Consider the following 22,161-nt stretch of genomic DNA (forward strand, 5'->3'; position numbering starts at 1 on the left):
TCTAAAATCTAATTACGCTTGGTTGATTAATTGATATTAATTGAAAACAATGAAGGGGGAAGTACCCTGGTGAGAACTTATCAGCTGTAGCATTGGAAAGATACCTTTTGGGGCAGCTAGGTGATAAGAGTGGATAGAGTACCATCCCTGAAATCAAGAGAACTCAAATTTAAATCTGGTCTCCGACACTTACTAGTTGTGTGACTCTGGGCAAGAAAGGAAGAAGGGAAGGAAGAAGAGGAAGGAAGGGAGGAAGGAAGGAAGGAAGGAAGGAAGGAAGGAAGGAAGGAAAGAGAAAAAGAAGGAAAGGAAGAAAGAAAAGGAAAGAAAGAGAAAGAAAGAGGAAAAGAAGAAAGGAAGGAAGAAAAGAAGGAAATGAAGGAAGGAAGGAAGAGAAAGAAGGAAAGGAAGAAAAGAAAGAAAGAAATAAAAAAACAAAGAAAAGAAGGAAGAAAGGAAAGAAAGAAAAAGAAAAGAAGGAAGAAAAGAAAAGAAGGAAAGGAAGAAAGAAAAAGAGAAAAGAGGAAGGAAAGGGGAGGAAGAGGAAGAGAAAGGAGAGAAACAAAAAAACAAAGAAAGAAAAAGAAAGACACCTGTCAGTTCATTATGGAGGAGAGAACTCTGTAGAGAGAAGTAGCCCCCTTTACTCTGGGGAACCAGCCTGCCAATGTGAATGGTGTGTGTGTGTGTGTGTGTGTGTGTGTGTGTGTGTATGTGTGTGTATGTGTGTATGGGGGTGTTAAGGGAATAATGATAGAGCCTATCCTATATAAGTATATCTCAGATAAACAGGAGATAATTTTGTGAGGGAAGACATTAGTAGCTGGAGGGTTCAGCTACTGTTTAACAGAAAGTGCTGAGCTTTGAAGTTAATTGGGGATTCTAAGAGGTGGCGCCAAGGAAGGAACACATCCAAAGTGTGGGACACAGCTAATGAAAAAGTACAGAGAGGAGATGGAGTGTTACTTATGAGGAACAGACAGTAAGCAGTTTGGCTGGATTGTAGAGCATCCTGGAAAGGGAGGATGGAACCAGATTGTGAAGGCCACCCACAGGCTAAGGTTAGACTAAAGCGTTCCTATTTTATTTTAGAAGCAATAGAAGTTCACTGCAATTTTTTGAGCAGGGTAGTGACATGGTCAGATCATAAGCTTTAGCCATTTTGACAACCATATGGAAAATGGAATGGAGAGGGCGAAAACGGAGACCAATTAGAGCTCTATTATAGTAGTGAAGTCTGCAGTTGATAAAAGGCCTTGACTAGAGTTGTGGCAATGTGAGTAGACACAAAGTGGTGGATATGATCAATATTATGGATTTAGAGTCAATAAGACTTAGTAACACATTGGATATAGGAGTGTTATGAACCAGAACTGACTCAAGCTGGTAAAGCTTTTCTGACTTTGGATTAGAACGAAAGGAGACAACCGAAGCATATTCAACACTTAATAAAAAGAAATAGCTGCTACAGCTTTCTTCGTCTCTATATAGAAGTTCATTGCATTAAAAGATGCATTGACATGAACTTCAGTGGAATATCCATAAAATCTGAGGTGCAGCTTGTTTTATGCTCTGGTAAGTTATCTCCACAGTTTGAGTCTCACAATTCCCAAAAACTCATGATGGAAAATGCCATACACATTCAGAGTAAGGAACTATGGAGTCTGAATGCAGATTGAAGTACACTATTTTTACTTTTTTATTATTGCTTTTTTTCTTTCTCATGGTTTTCCCCTTTTGTTTTGATTTTTATTTTCATAACATGACTGACATGGAAATATGTTTAATATGATTGAATATAACCTATATCAGATTGCTTGCTGTCTTGGGGAGGAAGGAAGGAGAGAGGGAGGGAAAAGAGGGAGAAAAAAAGTAAATCAAAATCTTATAAAAACAGATGTTGAAAACTAAATACAATAAAAAAACAAAATAACTGTTAAAAAAAAAGTTTAAATCTTAATCTGATGTAGCAGTCAAGTGTCGGGGATTGCTTCCCTTGCCTTTTGAGGGAAAACTATGAGCACCTAAGAAGCAGGGATACTAGAAGATGGTGTTTCTACTATATCTCACTACTACTTGGCAAGTTCCTAAAAGTCGTCTAGAGCCCAGCTTCTTAAACTGTGCTTCTCAACCCCATATGGAATCTTATAACTGAAAGTGGAAGTTGTGAAATGATGCTTTATTATCAGTAAATGTTTGATTTGTATTCCTCTTTTATATATCTTTGTATCTGCAGTTACATCAACATTTCTCAGGCAAAAAGAGGTCATGAGTAGAAAAAAGTTTAAGACTGTTCTAGAGGACCTTCCATGATTTACTTGAATTTAGAATCAATTTAATTCAATAAGCTTTTATTAAGTACCTACTTTGTACCAGACACAATACTAAGTGCTGAGGATATAAATAAAGAAAATATAGTTCCTGCCCTGAAGGAGTTTATACTTTAACGGAGGAAGAAAACACCGAAAAGGAAACTTAAATGCAGGAGGGATTTGATGTTCCATGGAGTTGAAACCCAGCAGAACTTGTTGATGGAAAATGAAGTTACCTGGAAAGTTCTAAGCCTTCTATAAAGGAAGGCTTTGGAAAGTATTTCTCCACCCTCTAGTCCTCCAATCAGAAAGGAAAGGAAAATTAGTTAAGAAGATGTTGAGTATCAAAAACTGTGTCAATTGAGATTTCAGATGATCGGTTTATCTGGGGAAAGGCAGGATGTTCCTTGGAGCTGAAAGGAAGCTGAGCTGCTCATGGAAAATGGGAAAAACCATTGCTACAGAATTTTGACCTTGGTATGCAAAGAGTCTGTCATAGACAGTACTAGAGGAAGAAAAACAAACAAAAACAGACAATAAAGCAGAACAAAACCCAAAAGAACAATGATAATCTCTGGCAAAAGTATAGTGCAATGGTTACCTAACAGGTAGGAGAACAAAGTTTAGGAATTCCAGGATTCACCTTAAGAAGGACTGAATCTTACATCTTTCATGTTGTTGACGATTCACAATGCATTTTCTAATGTAAAGAACAGGATCAGCACCAGCAATATAACCTTCCCAGTGCAAATATTGGTGTTTCTGGGATCACCTGCAATTTTTATCACGGACAGGCTTCTTCTCTGTAGTTGAGTAGAGAAGAGGTCACTTTCCCCATGCATACAGCCCAACTCAGAGACAAGATCAATGTGGAAGTTTTCCATGTTTAATCGTATGTGTAAAGTTACCCATATTTTGAGGGATACAAGAGCTTCCCCCTCCTCGAGATATTTATAGAGAGGAAATGACACCAAATTTTTGCTCCTTTGGAGACCCCTTCTGTCAGGAGCTAGATGAGGATTCTTTCTCACCTTCATAATAACTAATACTACCTCCCTAAAATTTGCAAATTTTTCTATTTATGGAATTTAGAGATTGAGATTTCAGTAAAGTTAAAATTTACATTTACATTGAAATGTAAAAATAAAGGCCTTTAGGTGGAGAGTACTGTTGGGTTCCCCTACCATGATAGTAATCTGAAAGCTGGTGTTCATCCATTCCTTTTGTTTAAGTGAGTAGAGGCTTCAAGGAGGATACTTTAGGCTTTGGTTTGACTGAAGGTTCCTTATTACTTCCAATAAATAATGGCAATGATAAATTTAACATTTCTCCACAAATTGCCATGAGTACTGTCCTTATTAGCAAGAATGACTCCTAAGGTTCTTTTTGGGAAAGTATACCCTCCACAATGCTAGTAGATTTCATCAATGATCCTCTTACACAGGTATAGATGTGGCAGGAAAGACCATAGCTAACAGCTGATAATACTAAAGTGATGTTTCCAGAAATCTGAATCTAATCGCTGCTCAATCTGACTGGTCCTAAGATTTAAGGGAATTCTGGTGTGATTACAATAAATCCAATCTACAAAACCCCTCTCAGGAATTTCATCCTTTTCATTGCAGTCCTCCAGTCAAGAAATGGCTGCAGAGAAAATTCAACTTACTGTGTAAACAACTTACCATCTTAAACTTCTGAAAAAGGACAATGGTTGGTCCCCACCCCAAGTTTCTAACTAATTCAAGTATGCTTCTGTGAGTTTCCTAACAGATGGAACTCAGGCCAGGGAGAGTGAAGCATTGGACTAAGCCTTAGCATCGGTGACTTATCACCATTGTTATTTAAATTTTTCTTACAGTCTTTAAAAAAAGCTTATCGACTTCTAATCCCCTTATAGAGGAAATCAATTTCCAAGGGGTAAAAATAGGATGAGCTAGATTCTCTTTTACTACTGCGTCCTACTTCTCATTTTCATTGTCTTTCACTTCCCTTATAAGAGGGGTTTTCTCTTCCCTGATCTCAGTAGTTTGCAACACTTTTTTTTCAAAGGGAATTCTGGGTCTGGGACCATACTTCCCTCCAGCAGCCTGCCAGTCCACATCCCCTTTAGCATCATCCCTTTCACTTATTACTAAATCTTTGCACATCCCCTTTAGCACCATTCCTTTCACTTATTACTAAATCTATGAGTAAGTCTGCCTTCAAGGTAGAAACTATAAAAAACAAAAACGCTTTCTCTAGTGACTGAATGCATAGAGTTTTGTTTTTTGTTTTTTGTTTTTTTATTTTCCTTACACTGTTGATCCAGCTCTTCCAAGACCATTAAAAACAGACAGGAAATGCTCAAACTAGTGCTATCTCAACTTCTAAGTCAATCTTCTTTGGCACTTAAACTAACCTGAACAAATCAGTCGGGGATGGGGGACCCTTTTTTAACTTGAGATTTTCTATATTGCATGGTCATGGGCAAGGGCAACCAAACTTAGGATCTACTTTCAAACTCAAATAGAAACAGGGGTCACTAAATCACTCATGAAGATCACTGTGGATCACATATTGATTTGGAACACCAGATATTATTAAATGTTGCATTGTATTTTTACTTATTTTGTTAAATATTTTCCAACTATATTTTGATCTTGTCTGCTACAATGATGAGTGTTGTGAGCCTCATGTGGATACCTCTGTTCTGGATCAACACAGTCATGGGGATTGCTTCCTTGCCTTTTAGATTTCCATGGTAGAGAACTTAGTAGATATATAGCTATCACAATGGGTTTAGGGAAATAGAAGATTCCAAAATGGTATGAATTTGGTGACTTGCAGAATTATGTTGCACTCCACAGAAATCAGGAAGTTTAGAAGAGGAGTGGGTTTCAGAAAAGAAAGCATAAAGTTCCACTTTGGACAGGTTGAGTATAGTTTGAAATGGCTATGGGATATCCAGGTATGAGATGGAGCCTATTGTAAAGAAGAATTCAAAGATCCTTAGAGAAAACTGTTCTATGTATGGAAGAACACTCTCTCAAGAGAGAGTCTCTCTTTAGGTACTGGATTGCCAGGTTTTTGTTTTTTTTAATTATTCTTATATTGTAACAAAAAGATGGTTTTTACTTTAAAATAGATTTTTCCTTTTACCTATTGCAAAAATCCATCAAAAAATTTGTGGAAAAGGGCATATCAAACTCCTTTTCTTTCAGGGCCAAGCCATTTTCTCTATGCTACTTCTTTGAACCCCACCATGTAAAAGTAATCTTTTTTTTTTCTTCAAATGTCTTCCAGAATTTGTGCCTAGAGTTCTCCTTTATCCCTAGCCCATTCTGCTTCATCTGGTACTGATGTGTGCATGTTTTCCATTCAACTTAACATTGTTAAGTGCCTACTACATGCAAACCCCTGTGCTCACTATGGGGCTAAGAAAATAGTTTTATAGTCCCTGTTAATAAGCTCATAGTCTAATTTAGGCAGTAAGCACTCAGATAAAGATGATTCCTGCCAGTGTAGAGGGACCAAATAGGATGAGAAATTAGAGGCAGGAAAGATCACTTTCAACCGAAGGAAGTTTAGGAAAGGTTTCATGGAGAAGGGTAACAATTAAGCTGAGGCCTTAAAGGAAATGAAAGACTTCCACAAATGGAGATAGGAAGAGGGCTAATTGAATGGGGGAGAGGGGTGACATTTCAATCAAGGTCATGGATACTACAGAGAACAGGATAAGCAAGGATAAGAGAAGGTCCAGTTTAGTTGTAATTCAATTTTTGAAAGATGATATGGTGGTTGATGATATAGTATTGGAATATGTTGTAAAGGGGCCCGAATGACAGGCTCAGGAGTTTAAATTTTATTCTATAGATAATGAGGAGTTATTCAAAGTTATAGAGTAATAATAATAGCTAGTGTTTATATAGCTCTTACAAATATTATCTTATTTGACCTTCATAGCCATCTTGGGAAATAGGTCCGATTATCTCTGAGTTCCCAGTTGAGAAAAGTAAGGCAATCAGAAATTAAGTGACTTGCTTAGGATCATCAGCCATTAGTATCTGCGCTTAGATTTGAATTCAGGACTATTCTGACTCCAGCCCCAGCACTCTAACCACTGCACAATCTAACTGCCTATGACATGAGCACATTTATGCATTAGGAAAATTTATATTGGCAGTTTTGTGAAGTATGAAGGAGTAAGAGAAGGGATACAAAAAGGGGTGTCCAGATGACGGAAAATACATGCAAGAATTAGGTGGTGGCGGAGAGAGCCAACAGAAGGGGCCTGATGCTGAAGTTACTGTTGATGGAGCATTTATTTCCTTACAAGCACCACAGTAGAATGGTATAAGATCATTGAAAGAAAGCTGTGTCTTTTATTTCTCTCTGCATCGCCAGCATTGCGGGGCTGGAAGCAGGTCTCTACATCAAGTAAGCACTAATTACAGTTGAATGAATTTAACGAGGTCAGGAGGGAGGGGCTCGGCCAGGGATGGGGCTGCTTTCCATCCATCTCGAGGGCCCCCTGAAGATTCAGAATTTGAATAGAAAAGGTAAAGAACCCTTAGGCAGAGGATGAAGGTTGAGGGGGGTCAGGAATCATCAGGAGGGTCTTGGGACACTTGAGTCCCCTATTCTTCAGTTCTCGAATGCAGACGTGTGTGTGTGTGTGAATGTGTGGGGATCAACTCAGATCCGCAGCTAGCGTCCAAGGTTTTCAACCTTTACGGCTGGAAGGGGCGAGACCCTAAGCAGGCGTCTGGATGTAGGGGTCCGAAGGAAGCGCTGCCGGTTGAGCTCCTTTCCCCCCAGCATCCGCCTAGGGGCGCTCGGATACAAGGAGAGGGGCAGGATTATTGCGGAGGAGATTTGGAGGAGAGGGGATTAATGATTAAAATCTGCTTTTGCCAAGTAGGGCAGAAGGTTTTGAGTGAGGGACCAGAGCTCGGAAGTCCGGGCTGGAGCGGGAAGTGATTGGAGGGATGGGGTCCCGAGGACTGGGTGCGGAGGCTGGGCCTCCGCAATGGAGCCCAAGGCCAGGATAGGTGCCCAGAGATGAGGATGCTGGGTTATATTCAGGCCGCTAGGAGAGTTCGCAGGGGTTCTGTTCTCTTGTCCTCCAGGACAGCCCCCTCAGCCGCCACGTTCCCAAAGCCTTGATTGCCGCCTCGACCCCTTTTATCCCCAACTATACAGAGAGATCTGTCCAGGCCGGCGCGGGGATTATCCTGGATTATAGGGAGTTCCGGGACCCGAAATAAGAGGACTGCCAGAGGGTCGAGAGTCCAGTGATTGCGGCTTCCAGTCTGGAAAACCCCACTCCTCTGGGTGCACATTCCGCATCCTTAGAGTGGCGAAGAAGTGGGGAAGGATTCCCGAGGGAAGCCCTCGGAGGCCAGGGGGGAGGGGTTGCGGAAAGGAGGGGGAGGGAGACCGAGAGCGAACTGAGCGGAGAAGGGAAGGAGGGGGCGGAGGGAGATTCCAGGTCCAGACAAAAGCTGTTGCCGCCCCTCCCCCACCCCGCCCCCGGCGGCGGCTCTGGCGGGCTCCATTCATACTCGGGGGGTTTGTGGGGGCGGAGTGCTGGGAGGTGGGAAGCGAGAGCAAGAATCTCCTTCCCCCCTCCCCAGCTAGCTGTCAGTCCCAGCCAGAGGCAGCGCGGTGCGGACACACACACACACACACACACACTAAAACATACACATTTTACACTCACGCTCACGCTCCGCAGGGACAGACGCGGGGCGGGCCCTGGGGCCGTGGGGGGAACAGAGCCACTGGGCCCAGCCCGAGGTAAGAAGCCGCTGCGGGATGCCCCGACCTGTCCCCCAAACCTGCTACGATGTCAGGATCCAGTCTGCTTGTGCCGGGCAGGGAGCCCAGACTCTTTACCAGCCAGTCTCCCTCCCGTCTGAGTGTGTGAAGGGGGGAGAAAGGGAGAGGGGAGTTGGAAGAAAGGCAAAAGGGAATGGGAGGGGGGGGTAAACTCGGAGTGAACTTGGTGGGGCTGGGGGTGGGTAAGCACTGAGAGGGCTTGCAAGAAGGGCTGGAGCGGGAGGAATGGGAGGGAAACAGGGCGTAGGGTGGGGAGACTGAGTGGACCTGGAAGAGGAGGCTCTTTGGGGACAGAACCGCAATGGCTCTGGTAGACTAAGGGAAAGAGCTTCTGAAAAAGATGACGCTGGGGAAATCTGGAAGGGGAGACTTTGAGGTAATTAGAAGGGAGGTTCTGAGGCACATATAAAGTCATCATCCGGAAGGAGAGGCATTGAGGGGGATGGTGAACTCTCTCGCAGTCCCTTGGCCTTCGGATCTGCACCCATCTGAAGCTAAAGGGGCTTGGAAACAGGATAATATGTCTGAGAACTGGAGACCCCCACCCAACTCCAAGTTATAGGCTTTCCTTAAAGTCATCCCTTGGGGATCCTTCCTCTCAGTGGCTCCATTCCTAGTTCCAGGTATTCTTCTTCCTAGAGGGTCTGGGAAGACTGCATTATCCTAATCCTCACCTGTTTGCCTCACTGTCCAACAGATACAGACTTCAACATTTACTCTTGAACATGCATATTCCACTACTGGACACAATCGGGCATACTCTCCAACATTTGACAAATACAAACATATATATGTTCTCAGACACAGGCTGCTGGGGATGGGGATCAGTATTCTTAACCAAGACTTTCTTCGCTTGATCCCAACTCCTCTGAGCATAGAGAAGTGCTCCCTGCACCTGTTCCTTCTCTTAAAGTACCTCCCCCACTTCTAGCCAGCCTTTTCTCTTCTTATACCAAGTGTCTTGACTTTATAAAGTCTGGAGAGCACCCAGAGGAAGGAAGGAGGCTGCCCCTCCCAAAGACTACAAAGATCGTTCAGGTTCTTACCCTTAAAGATCAAACTCATCACTTTAACTCCTGCATGCCTTCAACACCCTACGTCCTTCCAGTTCCTTTATTCATCTTCCCAATTGTAAAGTATCCCCCAATAGTCCTTACTGCAGCCCCTTTAGACCTGCTCATTCCCTTTAGTCAATCCTACCCAACCTTAAAAGCTTAGATCAGCAAGTCCAGCTGGGAAGGAGTTAAGTTCTGACAGGCTCTCATACCCGAGTCCACCCTGGTGCCAACCCCCCTCAACCCCGCCTCCGTTTTGCCCAGCCATCTGTGCCCTCCAGTGGCCTGCCCCGCGTCATCCCCGGACCCCAGCGGTGACATCCGGCTTGGGAGGGAGGCTGGAGCAGTTGGGCTAGGAGGTGCGGTGCCGGAACTCTCCGGCTCTGTCCTCCCTTCTTGTCGCTTTGGGGAGCCTCCCACTCTGGCAGGTGCTGGGACAGTAACTGCCTCTCTCCTTCCCTTTCCATCTCCCTTCGTTCTGTCCCTGAGCACCCTGGAGAGAGGGGGTGAGATGGGGATTTCGGCCCATACATTTCAGTGAGTGTTGGATCTCTGTGTACATCTGTTTATCCTTGTATCATTGTACCATCATTATACTTGCTCTTTCTTGAGTCAAGCCTCTTTCTGGTTTTGCTTTTTTTATTTTTCTCGTTCTCCGTCCCTTACTCTTTCTCAGTTCCCATCTCTCCCTTCAAACATTTTTTTTTCCCCTGCGCATCTCTTTCTCCCTTTGCATCTTGCTCTCTTTCTTGGAATTTATCTCTTTTTGTCTCTTTCTGTTTCTCTGTCACCCTCTCACTGTACCTCGTCCACCACTCTCTCTCCTCCTCCATCTTCCCCTCTTCCCCTCTGCCCCCAACCTGGCTTGCCCGATCCACTGCCCGAACCATCGCTAGATTGGCAATAGAACCATCCAGGCTCTTGCCCAGCCCGGCCAACTCTGTAGCCTTGGCTCTGGGGACCTTCCGAGAGGCGGGTTGATGGGGAGGGGGAGTCTGCCAGTCATTACTTGGGATCTCCTCGATTAGGAGAACCCCGCGGGGAAGGGACGCAGCATTGACGCCACCCAGCACATTCTGCGTCATCCGTTTCCGCGGCAACCAGAGGCAACGTCACAGCATGCTCCTTCCCCTCCCCCTGTAAGGGCCTCATCCACTCCGGGCAGGGGGGGCGTCACGCTTTGGGGAAATGACATCAGGGCTGGAGGACAGAGGGATTCCTTTGACATCTCGCCTTGGGACGGGAGGGAACTGGCTGGTAGGGGGCGCCCGAGAAACAGGGAGCAGCCTGAGCCTGGGGGAGGGGGAGAGTCACGACATGGCCCGAGCCAAGAGCATCCCACTCGGGAGGGAGACATGGCCTGAGAATGGTAAGAGGCTAGTAGGAGGGGGACGAAACTTGGAGCACGTGAGGCTCCCACGTTGGAGGGGACATAGTCTATTTGGGGCTGGGGGAGCAGGACAAGCTTACCTGCGTGGGAGGCAATTTGAAGTGAGCACAAGGCCTGGTGGTGAGGAAACAGGATATTGAGGGAGGGCTCTCAACCTCTTATCCGTGGAAGGGGTACTTGACTAGAAGAGAGCAAGGTATTCTAACCAGAGTCCCACTCTTCCTTTCCTTGTTTCTTGCTGTCTTTTTTTCTTTTTCTCCATCTTCTTTCTTTCCCAGGAGCTTCCACGCCCCCTCCAGGCTTTTGTCCTGGGGGCTCCATGGCCCCTGCTTCTTAGGGACCGCAGGATGAGGAGAAGTCGCAGTTTCTTGGCCGTGGCTGTGAGTGGAGACGAGGTGCGCTACCCGGCCCGCGTGAGACGGGGTTTGGGGTCCCGGGGCCGGGCAGGTAGGAGCTTGGGCGCAAGTTTACAGAGGGTCTGTTAGTGCGCCCTCTGTTGGCCGCTCTCTTTAAGACGCCCGGTGTCCATCACCCCTGTTTTGGAATCTGAGGTCCCATCCTGCGCTGTCTGGTTTGGGGTGCCTGGATAGCCTTCCCCAGACTGAAGGGGCTCAGATCACGGCCTGCTCCCTGCAGGAATTAGCACCCCCTCCCCAAGCCTCTGTATGTAGCCCCCAATCCTGTTCCTGCTGATCTTTCTGATCTGACAAGAGAGGGAGTGGGGCATTGGAAACGAACTATTCCCCTACTTTTTAAGGCCAGTCTAGGGGCGGAGCACGAAGCAGCTAGGGACCTGAAGTACGATCAGTGACAATCTCTCAGTTAAGGAGTGTACTGATTTAAATGGGATTCATATCCTTCTGAAATGTGCCATTTCACAAGTTTGGATTCAGAGAGAAACACGGGCGTTCCTTGGGGGGTTTGAGGGGGAGGACGAGGGGAAAATATGGACTGGAACACGGCCCAAAACCCACTTCCCATCCTGCCCTCTGCAGAGGCCCAGGGAGGCTGGGGAGTCAAGCCGCTGTAGGCTCTCCCATTCAGGGGGCAACACTCTGGGCGCTGAGCTGCGTCCTCGTCTCCACCTCCGCCGCCTTTCTTCCGGTCCCTACGGCTCGGGCTGGGTGGACCAGGAACCCGCTGATGTAGCCCCACGGCCTCGGCCCAACACGCTGGCGCTGCTGATACCGCCCCTCATCTCAGTCACCGGGGCAGAGCCTAACAGGTAGGGAGGAGGGTGGGCAATGGGCAAAGGGAGGGAGGGACACTCTCCTGGGAGAGTCCAAGGTAGAAGCCACTTCAGAAATTTAATGGAGCACCGACTTACAGAGAAGGAAACTGAGTTCTAGAGAAGCGAGGGAACTAGCTCAAAGTCACACAGGTAGTAAGTTAGAAAAGCCAGCCCTCCAACTCTTTAATTCCATACAACACTGCTTTTCCCCTCACCACACAACTAACGTCTGGTTTTTGTCTCCTTCCCTGGCATAAGGGCATCCATGGTCATAGTGGAGGGTAAGAGAAACCAAGGGGTGTATGTGAACCCAGTCTAGCTATCCCATTAAGAACCAGACCAGTTCTGCTTCCGGAAAGCAGGACTGCTCATATTCTGATTCCCCCTATTTTTCAATCCACTGGCTTTCCTTTGAAACCAAGGCCAAAGCAATCCTGGCATACCTGGGAGCCGAAGGGCTCAGATCTAGGATGGGCCCTCTCAGGATCTGACATATTAGGGGAACCAGACTCATAAAGTCAAAGGAACTTTAGAAATCATCTTGTCAAATCACTTCCTATTATAGATGGGGAAACGGAGGCCCAGATTAGGGAAGGAATAGCTCAAGGCCACAATGCAAGTTAATATCAGAACAGACTCAAGAGTCCAGATCTTCTGGTTCCTAATTCAGTATTTTTCTTCTGCCCCTTCCTTTGGATGAAAAGGACAATTTGTCTTACATTTCTAAGCATTTTTTTTCCACTTTAGTGCTTTCCTCATCTTATTCTGAGATAGTACAAGTCTAATGTCTGAATATTCTTCCTATTTTTATAGATTAGAAAGTATATGTTACAGGAGTTGTCAAAAAACATATTGTGCCAAATATTATACTATTTAGGGGCAGATACAAATTGGGATAAAGCTTTACTCTACTTTTATGGTCCTCAGACTAGTAGGGAGATATGTCAGTCATACATTCAATAAACCCTAAATGCCTCCAGATTGCTGAAACCAATATAGTTCAGGTAAGCCACAGTCTTATATGTATTCTGAGAACATTAGACAAATGCAACTAAGGGATATGTGAAGAAAGGGAAAAGATCATAGTACAAAGATGGAACATCATGGCCATTTTTGCATCATACAGAATTTCTCATGTACTAAGAGTGACTGAGGTTGAAAATGGGAACAATGCCTGGTGAACTGGCCTAAGCTCCTAGGCTGTAGGTTCCAAAGAGGGAGAATCCATCAGCCAGGCAAAAGAGGTGTTCTTTCATCGTTCACTTCCTGCTCTCCACAGACCTGTCCCTCTTTGCTGATCCTGTAATCTTTCTGATGTAATTGGAGCTGGGGGGTGGGGGGAGGGAGGAGGAGAGATATTTACAGGGAAGATGGCTTTCTAGCCTTTTATATGGCTTTGAGTGCCTCTCTCTACCCACGCCACCTCAACCTAGGAGCCTCAAATCTCCAGCACCACGTACTTGGGTATATAATCTCCCTATTGATCTCTAGCTATTTCCAACCTGTAAGGACCTCCCAGTCCTTCTGCCAACTCCAGGATCCATTTTTTCCTTCTTCCCTGCCACCTATAGGTCCCCAAGCTGGGCACTCTTTTTTTTACACTATGCCTCCTTTACTGACACTACCAATGCCTTTCTTAACCCCAGACCCTAAAATCCAGACAACTCTATGGGGCACAGATGAGTTATGAAGCATCAGCTTCAGGACCTCTGGTCACCCCTTTTTTTATCCTCTGGTGGGTGGACACACTATTCTTTCTGAGGACTCATCACATATGGTTCTGACCTTTTTGGGGAGGAGGGTCCCTGTGTGGGAATTCTGCCCTTTTTAGATTATGGGAGGAGTCCGGATTGGGAATCCCGACTGGGAACAGTTTCCCCAAACCTTGGTCCTTTCTTCACAGGCTTGGGAGTCCACCACCTCCATCCCTTATTGTTAAGGAGCACAGGCCTGATTGGGAGGGGGGAGGGGGGAGAAGATAGGAAGGGAAGGGGTGGGAACTAGAAGAGCTTTGTGGGGGATGAAATTGGTCTCCGGCAGCAGCAAGATTGGCAGCTCTTTTTATAAAAGCGCTGGAGGGAGAGGGGCGGGAGTACGGAAGGGAGGGGGGGATGGTATAGACTATTCCACTGCTTTCAGAGGGAAGGATGGAGGGACGCGCAGTATACACTGGACTGGGGAGGGGGATGGGTGATGCGGTAGTGGGGATATCATAGGTCAGCAACCGGCTGTAGGGATGGTGGGGGGGATCCCGGGCTGGGGGCTGAGGACCCGCAGACTATGGCTGCAACCCTGCTCGGCTGCGGTTGACTTGGCTCGGCTCCGCAGGGCGCAGGGGGCGGCGGGGAGTGAGTCACGGCCTCCAGAATTAGGCGCTGCAGGGGGTAGGGTGGGGGGTGGGGAGACTCGGTGGCCTCGGAAGGATAGGGGACGGTGCGCTCCCCGTTTACTTCTCGGGAAAGGCCGTATATTCCTTTGTAGCCTGAAGGTTCCTTCTCTCCCCAGACCACCAATAGAGTCCAGTCTACCCACATTGGGAGCTAAGAAATGATCCCCGGATCCCGACAGCCCCTTGAAAATGGTATTTGTTTTTTTCCCCCCGGAGCATCAGAGAGAATGCCTCAGTTTCCCCTTTGCAAGTCAGGGATTCCCCGCAGACGCCGATAAATTAGTGTTCAACTAGCTGAAGTATTTCCTCCAGTCGGCTCCTTCCTCTACCCACTCTAGACAACATGCACGCTCAGACACACACCCAGACCCACGCATGGGCTCATACACACACATTCAATCGCACACATACATACTACTTACAGTCACATAGATCATGAAAACATACAAGGTGCACACACATGCACAGGTACACACACGGACACACTCATTCACGGTCACATTCCCATCCACACACACGTTCATACATTCAAAGACTGTCACATACTCACAGATGGTCACACACGGTCCCGTTAAGACCTTCGGCTGTTGACTCCGCCCCCTTTGACTGACAGACAGAGGACTGATAGACGGAAGTTGAGCTTTCCCCGCGTCGGTTTACCGAGTTAACTCCTTAGTGCCTGTACTTTCCTGGGCGATGTTGCAGAAAGGGAGGGCACTGGGTCCCCTCCCACTCAAACGGGTGGGGTGGTACTTGGCTGGGTAGGGAAAATCGCGTGCGTGTAATTGAGACCTATTAGACGAAGGGAGAAATCCGCTTTGGTCTAACTACCCCCCTCCCCAGGTTAGACTTCTCCCCCTCCCCCCGTCAAGTTAGGGCTTAGGGGCTGGGGGCGGCGCTGACAGCAGGCTGTAGCTGCTATGGCGGCAGCGGGGGCGGGGCGGGAGCGCGGGGCGGGCGCGGAGCAGAGCGCGGAGCCGCGGACTCAGTGAGGCGGCGGCGCCGCGGCAGCAGCTGGGTTGACACCGGCTGTGGGGCGCGGGGCGCCCCTTGGGACCCCCGAGCCCCAGGGAGAAGAGTGCCTTTCCCCGCTAGCCCCTACCGGTTCCAAGCTCTTTGGTTCAGGGCTTCGTTGCCGAAAGCTCTGGGGCTCCAGCGAATCTCATCCAAACCCAATACCTCTCAGCGCCCAGGAGCCGTGCCTGCTGTCAGCCCCCGCAGCGACCTGTGTTTCTGTCCCCCACTCTGCTCTTCCCGCTACCCCTAGACTCTGTGTCCGGAGCCCCTGGGCTAGCCCTCATCCGCCCTTTTTGGTTCTGGGGCAAGATGGCTCGGGCAAAGCAGAGCGCAAGGACTCTGGCCTGGGCGCACGGGGCTGCGTACCACTGAAAGCCGGGGTCCGAGAGGGAACCGGGGCGGGCTGGATAGCCAGAATGGAGCCGCCACCCTGCTCAAAGAAGAGCCTGTCCCTGTCGCTGCCTGGGGCTCGGGATGGCCAGGCCACGCTGAGGCCACCCCAGCACCTGTGGCGCCAGCCACGGACCCCGATCCGGATCCAGCAGCGTGGCTATTCTGACAACACAGACCGGGAGCGCGGAGCGCAGGGGGCAGAGCGGGGGGACTCTGAGCGGGAACGAGCTCCGCACCGGCCCATAGAGCGTGCTGATGCTGTGGACACGAGTGACCGGCCTGGCCTACGCAAGTCCCGCATGTCCTGGCCCTCTTCTTTCCATGGGACCTCGGCCAGTGGCAGCGGCGGCAAACGGTAAGGGAAGCGGCTAGAACAGAGGCGCCCCTGTGCTGGTGAGGGGGGGAACTCGAGCAGGACGCTAGGAGGCGCTAGACGCCTGGCATCAAGGAAGCTGTCTCAAGGTTTCAGCGATCTATTGGGGTCTCAAAAAAAAAACCGCTTAATTGAAATTAGGACCAGTTCACTATGCTAACTCCAATCTGGAATTCCAGATCATGGTGATGGGCAATCTGAGATGTTATATCATGATCTGGTCCACAACTCAGAATCTCGTCAAACTATGTTAGCTTCTGTAGTCACTGTTTGGGGGCCCTAGAGGGCGCTAATTTGGGCTCCGGGGTCAGTGCTCTGAGCCCCCCCGCTGCCCCCGGGGGAGAGGGGTGTCTATTGGGGTATTGGGTCGCCGTGATGTAATTTTTCAAGGTCCTGTGTTGTAGACTGTAGGTGTTATTTTGGAGTCTCAGGGGGCTCTAGGATAGGATTTGAGATCAAGTTTCTGGCTTGGAGGGAGGGTCGCTAAGTTTCAGGGATTCGGGATGTGCTGGCCGAAAGATATCTGTATCCTGGCTGCAAGGAGAAGCAGCTTTTAAGGATAGATATACTGTAATTGGGCCGACTGAAGAAGCAGTCGCTCTCTCGTCGTCTAGGCAGTGATCGGTGGCAAAAGAAAACAAGCTGGCAAGGAGACATGGAACTTAATGAAGAGAGATAGGTTCTTTGGGGGGCGCTTTTCCTAAGGCGTTTGTGTCCAGTATAGGTGCTTCTTAGGGCTGGGTGCTTGAGTCCCCGGGTCCTACCCCTGGACCTATTCGTGGGCAGAGCTTTAAGTCTCAGTTTTGCTCAGGCTGCCTATGGGATGTGTGGTGGCGGTGGAAGGAGAACTCGGACTGGACAGTAAGAAAGGAGGGCAGAACTGAGGGGGTTCCAGGCTCCGTTGAGGGCTATTATAACAGAGCCACCTCCCCTGCAGGGGTTCGGGAATTTCATGCCCGCTGTGTTATTGTCGCTGCAGTGAACTCGGAGTTCCTGTGGAGATTGTTTCAACCAGGAGGCGCTGAGCCTCCTTCCGTCGTTGGGGGGGGGGGGGTGAGTGGGTGGCTAGATCTGACGGATCCTGTAGACACTGGAGATACGTAACCTAAACCTAGGGCTTCCGTGTAGAGTTCTCTATAGTTGGGACGGGGAATACAGCAAAGGGAGGGGGGAAACACAGCAAAGGGAGGGAGTAATGGGCAAAATTGTCCGTCATTGGGCTAAAAGTGGAGATGAGGAAAATAAGGACATCCCTTGCCGGGCCAGGGACTGTGGTAGTTGGGAGTTTCTCGGTCTGTTGTTTCTCTTCCTGTCTCTGTGCATCTCTATATCTATCTCCATTTTCCTTTTTATTTTTGTTTCTTCTGTATCTTAACAATTCTGTCTTCCTCGCCTTGCCCAAATGTGTTTTGTCTCCTCCCTCTCTGTCCAGGACGTTTGTGCTCACAGTTGGTGGCAGGCAAATTGGTCCTGGTCTCAAGGAATTGCACGGAGGAAGGGGAAATCAATCCCCTCTTCCACTAAACTTAAGCTTGCTCTGATTTGTTTGTTTGTTTGTTTGTTTGTTTTGGTGAGGGCGGGAGCAAAGGACCAGTGTGCTCTAGGGGTGACAGCGAGCCAAGGGCTTCTTGCTAATAGCATCAGGAAGATGAGGGGGACTGAGACTTCCTCTGGAGACAGGGAGGCATCTTGTGCCACCCGCCATCGAGCCCCCAGTCCCCATACACACTGGCACACTATCGGGGATGCGAGATTGAGACTCCGAGTTCCCACCCCCGCCCGCCCCCTAGCGGGGCTGAGTCACGGGCTGACATTCCAGTCAGGAGGCAGATGGAGCCCGAGAGAACTGCACAGGAAAGGTTGGGGAACGTGACCCCTGCGCGGAACCTGTCAGAGAAAGACAAAGATACAAAGATAGCGAGAAGGACACAGATGGAACTTGGAACTCGAAAGGACAGATTTGGGAAGCCCCGCCTTAGCACAAGACAACTGTAACCTCAGGAACAGGAAGAGTTCTAAATCAGGGCCTGGGGCCTGGGAGCAATAGGCGCTGAAACAAGTAGACAAGTCTCTATCCCTTTTTCACAGGGAAAGGGGAGGAGCTGCCTCTGGAGGAGTAAGGGAAGCTCTTTGGGATGCTAGACTTTAACTTTGCCCGTACTTTGGAGAGCATTAAGTTTGAGACCTTGAGTCCTGACGGTGCCTTGCTGTGTCATTTTCTGTTTCTGCTGCTCTACTCCTCCACCCCTGCAAGTATCTTTCTCCCAACTCTCAGAACTTCGAACTGTGTCCAGAGAACCCTCCTTTTCTATCCTTTATTCGGCCCGCGGTCCCTAGATTCCTGGCGCCCTCTGGTGGCCACTGTCTGATCGATTTGGCGAATCCCTTTGGCTCCCCACTCTTTCCCCTCATTCCTGATTAAGTCCAGCAGACCCCCACTTAGCCCTCGAGAAATGTCTACTCTATAGCAGGAATGAATAACCAGTGATGGTGGGAAATCAGGAACAAGGGATCCTGGAGCCTCACCCTTTATCATCCTCCTCCCCCCCATTAGACTGTAGGATACTCTTGGTTAGGTTTGAAGATAGGAAAAGCATTATTTGAGAAACAGTTAAGGCTTGTGTGGGGACCAGTGGAGTGTATGTTGGAGGAAGGAAGCTTAACTCCCGAATGGCCGAAATTCTGAAAATCAGAATTTGAAGGAGCTTAGGCTTATGTAGCCCAAAACATAATTGTGATGATAATGATTACAAAGGAAAGCACTGAGGTCTAGATGGAGAATAACTTACCTGGGATCAAATTCTAAGGGACAAGGTCAAATTCTATCCTGGGTCCCTAGTCATTTCACAGAAACCCTTCTCCCCCCTAGTTAAAAGGAGAGCTTCCTTTTCTCTCCAGCTCTGAGAGCAGGGAGGCAGTCTGTGGGAGAAGGTGCCCCCCATCCTGGGTTATAAATAGCCATCCACATTGGAGATGTTTAATCTTAGCAGGGCCCCAAACAGCTTCTTGTGCCAGCCAATTCCTAGGCTCTGGGCCACAGAAAGATGGGTACCCCAAGTCTCTCCTCCCACTCTTTTGTCCCTGAGCCTGAAAATCTACCATTCAAGATTCAATCAAAGCATGTGTGTGGGAAGATCCTAGGCAGGAAAGAATTAGACTCACATCTGGCCTGAGTCTTCACTTGATTGTGTGAAGATAGATGACCCCCTATGTACCTCAATTTCCTGATTTATGAGATAAGGGTAAACATGTACAGTGTCTCACAGCTTTACAAACCTTGAAATAATAGAAATGTTATTTTCTTGTTAGCCTCTGTGGGAGAACTTCATGCAAATCACAGCAGAATGGTAAAATGAGATAGAGATGTCATTATGTCAGATCCCTTCCTCTCTGGGGTTTAGCCTAACAAGGGGTATCACAATGCATCTGTCCCTAAGAGGGGTTATGTGTACCTCTAGAGAAGCCCAGCGCAACTAGGTGGCACAATGAATAGAGAGTACTGGGCTGGGGCTCAGGAAGACATCTTTCTGATTTCAAATCTAGCTTCAGACACTTATTGTCTGATTCTGAGCAAGTCACTTAATTCTTTTTGTCTCAGTTCCTCATGTAAAATGAGCTGGAAAAAGAAATAGCAAACTACTCCAGTATCTTTGCCAAGAAAAGCCCAAATGGGAACATGAAGAGTAGGACACAACTAAAATGTCAGAACAAAAAGAAAGTCCTACACTCACAGATGAAATTTGATAGTGAGAAGACATAGTTACCCTATGGTAAGGATAAACCTGAATGAGGGTGAGGTATAGATCCTAGTGCTTGGGTCTAAATCTGGATCATGCAGGGGGTGGGGTGGGGAATTATGAGTTACAGGACCAATAATTCAAAAGGTAGTTTTATGAATTTTGCTTTGGGCTTAGAGATCAGCAAGACTGGAATTCTAAAGACTTCCTGAGATACTTACTTGATCTGTCTTCCTGGACAAGTCACTTAATATCTGAGTTTTCTTATCTATAGAATGGGGATAATCTCTCCTCTTTCCCAGGGTTGTTGTGAGGATCAACTGAGATAACATGTAAAATACTTTGCAAATCTTAACATCCAATGTAAAATGCTATTATATTATCATAAGCTTGAGTTTGAAGTCAAGAGTTCAGTATGTGGCTGTCTGGATCAATGAGATTTATGGAGGTCATTCTGTGGTTGGGCTGTGAGTGTAGTTAGGATCAGACTAAAATTGGGTTAAGGGTTCGGTCTAAGACTCGGGAATGATCCCCACCTCCTCTGACTGCACTAAAGGTCTCCTTGATGCCTCCTGCCTGTGGGGAGATGATTCTGGGGTTTCTGAGTCTGTGTCAGACATGGATAAAACCCAACGGGTTCTACCAAGCTGGAAAGGCTTTGAGCAGGAAAGGCAGAAGCAAAAGACTGTTTGTCTAACCTCTGAGATAGCCTAGGTGAATTCGGAGAAACAGATCTCCAGGATGTCTGCGGGTAATGGATCCTGCAAAGATTAAATTATGGAGGGATTGCGATCTGTGATGATGGAGGGAATACCCACATCAACAAAAATTGCAATCCTCCACGCATTGCGATACGGGCTGCACGCAGATACAGCCAGGAAGACCCTGGTCTGAGCAGAGTTATGTGGAGCTTGGAGCCCCTGGCCTGAAGGGGGAGTCTGGGGCACAAGCAGCGAATCGTTCTCGGGAGCTACTCTGGCTGATCTCAGGGCCTGAAGTACCGCTTCTGAATCCGAAGCCATCGTGGAACCGGTCCTGACAGCGCTTCACTGTAACTGCGGCTTTGCAAAGTCCAGAATGAGACGGGCGCGCCCCTGTAATAAGAATTCCTCCGACGGGTCCTTTCTCTCTGTCCAGGGGCTGTGGCCCCTCCTTCCAATTAAGGACTAGCAGACTGGCCTTCCGCTTTTCCAAATATATGGTCTGAGGAGGAAGGAGACCGTCTGGGTGCAGGCTGCCCCTAAAGCTGCCGGAAAGGATCCAAGGGGCACGCGGAACTTTGACTGAGTCCAGAGGTCTTGGAAGTCCTGAGGCTGCGTCTAAGGTTACTAGTCTCGAGACAGTACTTCAGACCTGAGGGCTGGCGTTCTGGGGGCTTCCTGCTTTAAACAGCTCTTTTCCTCGACTCTCTCCAAATCTGCCCCTCCAGAAAAGCCGGAAGGACTGGAGCCCGGGACTGGGCGCCGGGCACTGGGCAGAGGATGGGGCGGAACAACACAGATGCAGGGCCCCGGCCTGGGCTAGGCGGGGCCGCAGGATCAGACCTTCCCACTCCCCCCGCCCCCCGCTCACCAAGCCGCTGGCTCTGGAGGAGAGGCCCCAGCGGAGTCAGGGAGGTGGCGCGGGCCCACAGCCAGGCCTCCAGCCGTCTCTCCTGAACCCCACGTGGCTTTTCCGAGGACACGGGGCCCCGGACCCGTGTGCAGTCATGGCCCGCGGGCCCAGAGTGGGCAGCATCCCGAAGCTGCTGCTGTCCGGCCCGGTACTCAAGCGAGAGTCGGAGGCAGAGGACGAGGCTTTCCTGCCGGAGTCATCCCCGGGCAGGCCCCCGAGCCTCCAGCTCACGCCGCCCTATTCGCCTGTCTTCTTCTCGACTCACTCCCCGACCTTCCGAAAGCGGCTGCAGCCCAGTCGCAGGCTCTGGGACTCCCACCGTCAGGTCCGGGTTCGGTAAGTGCGGCCGGCCCGCGCCCCCTCGACCCATCCCAAGCCTTGCCCACAGCCCAGTTTGGCCTCGGGTGGGGTGTCTGGCTGAGGAAAGCTCTTCTCGGAAGCGGCGGGAAAACTATTTATTGCCCGCCTCTCTTTCTGCTGCCTGGGATAGAGTTGGGGAGTCGGGTGGGAAGAGACCAGCCCTGGTTCTACAGTGAGACCAGAATAGAGAGGGATCTGACCTTAATTGTGATGAAAGTGTTTCGGTCGCGCTACTTTCCATCTCTCCGCGAGTGGACATCATCTGGAGCTGGAAACCCAGACGCTTTCTTTTCCCCAATCTCAGAACCCGGGGTCACTTGTAGCCCCTCCTTCTTAGTGCACCTGCCCTAGTAGTAAGCACTGCTGGCCCGAATTGCTGCACCGGAGCTGCGGGGGATGCAGGGACAAGACCCGCAGGTGGGGTCTGTGGCGACTGAGTTGGATCAAGATGATTCCCTTTCCTCCCCTAG

General features: G+C 48.6%; 1 protein-coding gene across 3 annotated transcripts in view; it reads left to right on the forward strand.

Moving 5' to 3' along the window:
• Positions 1-11,619: 11,619 nt before the first annotated feature.
• PDE4A (phosphodiesterase 4A) overlaps positions 11,620-22,161 on the forward strand; it is a 32,782-nt gene continuing 22,240 nt past the window's right edge. The window contains exon 1 of one of the 3 annotated variants that reach the window (XM_051971508.1): positions 11,620-11,802. Coding sequence is in view for 2 of the 3 variants with exons in the window: in XM_051971505.1 (XP_051827465.1) it covers positions 15,631-15,962 (332 nt within the window). In the remaining variant the exon portion in view is untranslated. Of the gene's footprint in view, positions 11,803-15,190; positions 15,963-21,376; positions 21,668-22,161 lie in introns of those variants that run through there. The other 2 variants (XM_051971505.1, XM_051971506.1) reach the window with 2 other exon arrangements.

This window comes from Antechinus flavipes, chromosome 1, assembly GCF_016432865.1.
Source record: "Antechinus flavipes isolate AdamAnt ecotype Samford, QLD, Australia chromosome 1, AdamAnt_v2, whole genome shotgun sequence".
Lineage (NCBI taxonomy): Eukaryota > Metazoa > Chordata > Mammalia > Dasyuromorphia > Dasyuridae > Antechinus > Antechinus flavipes.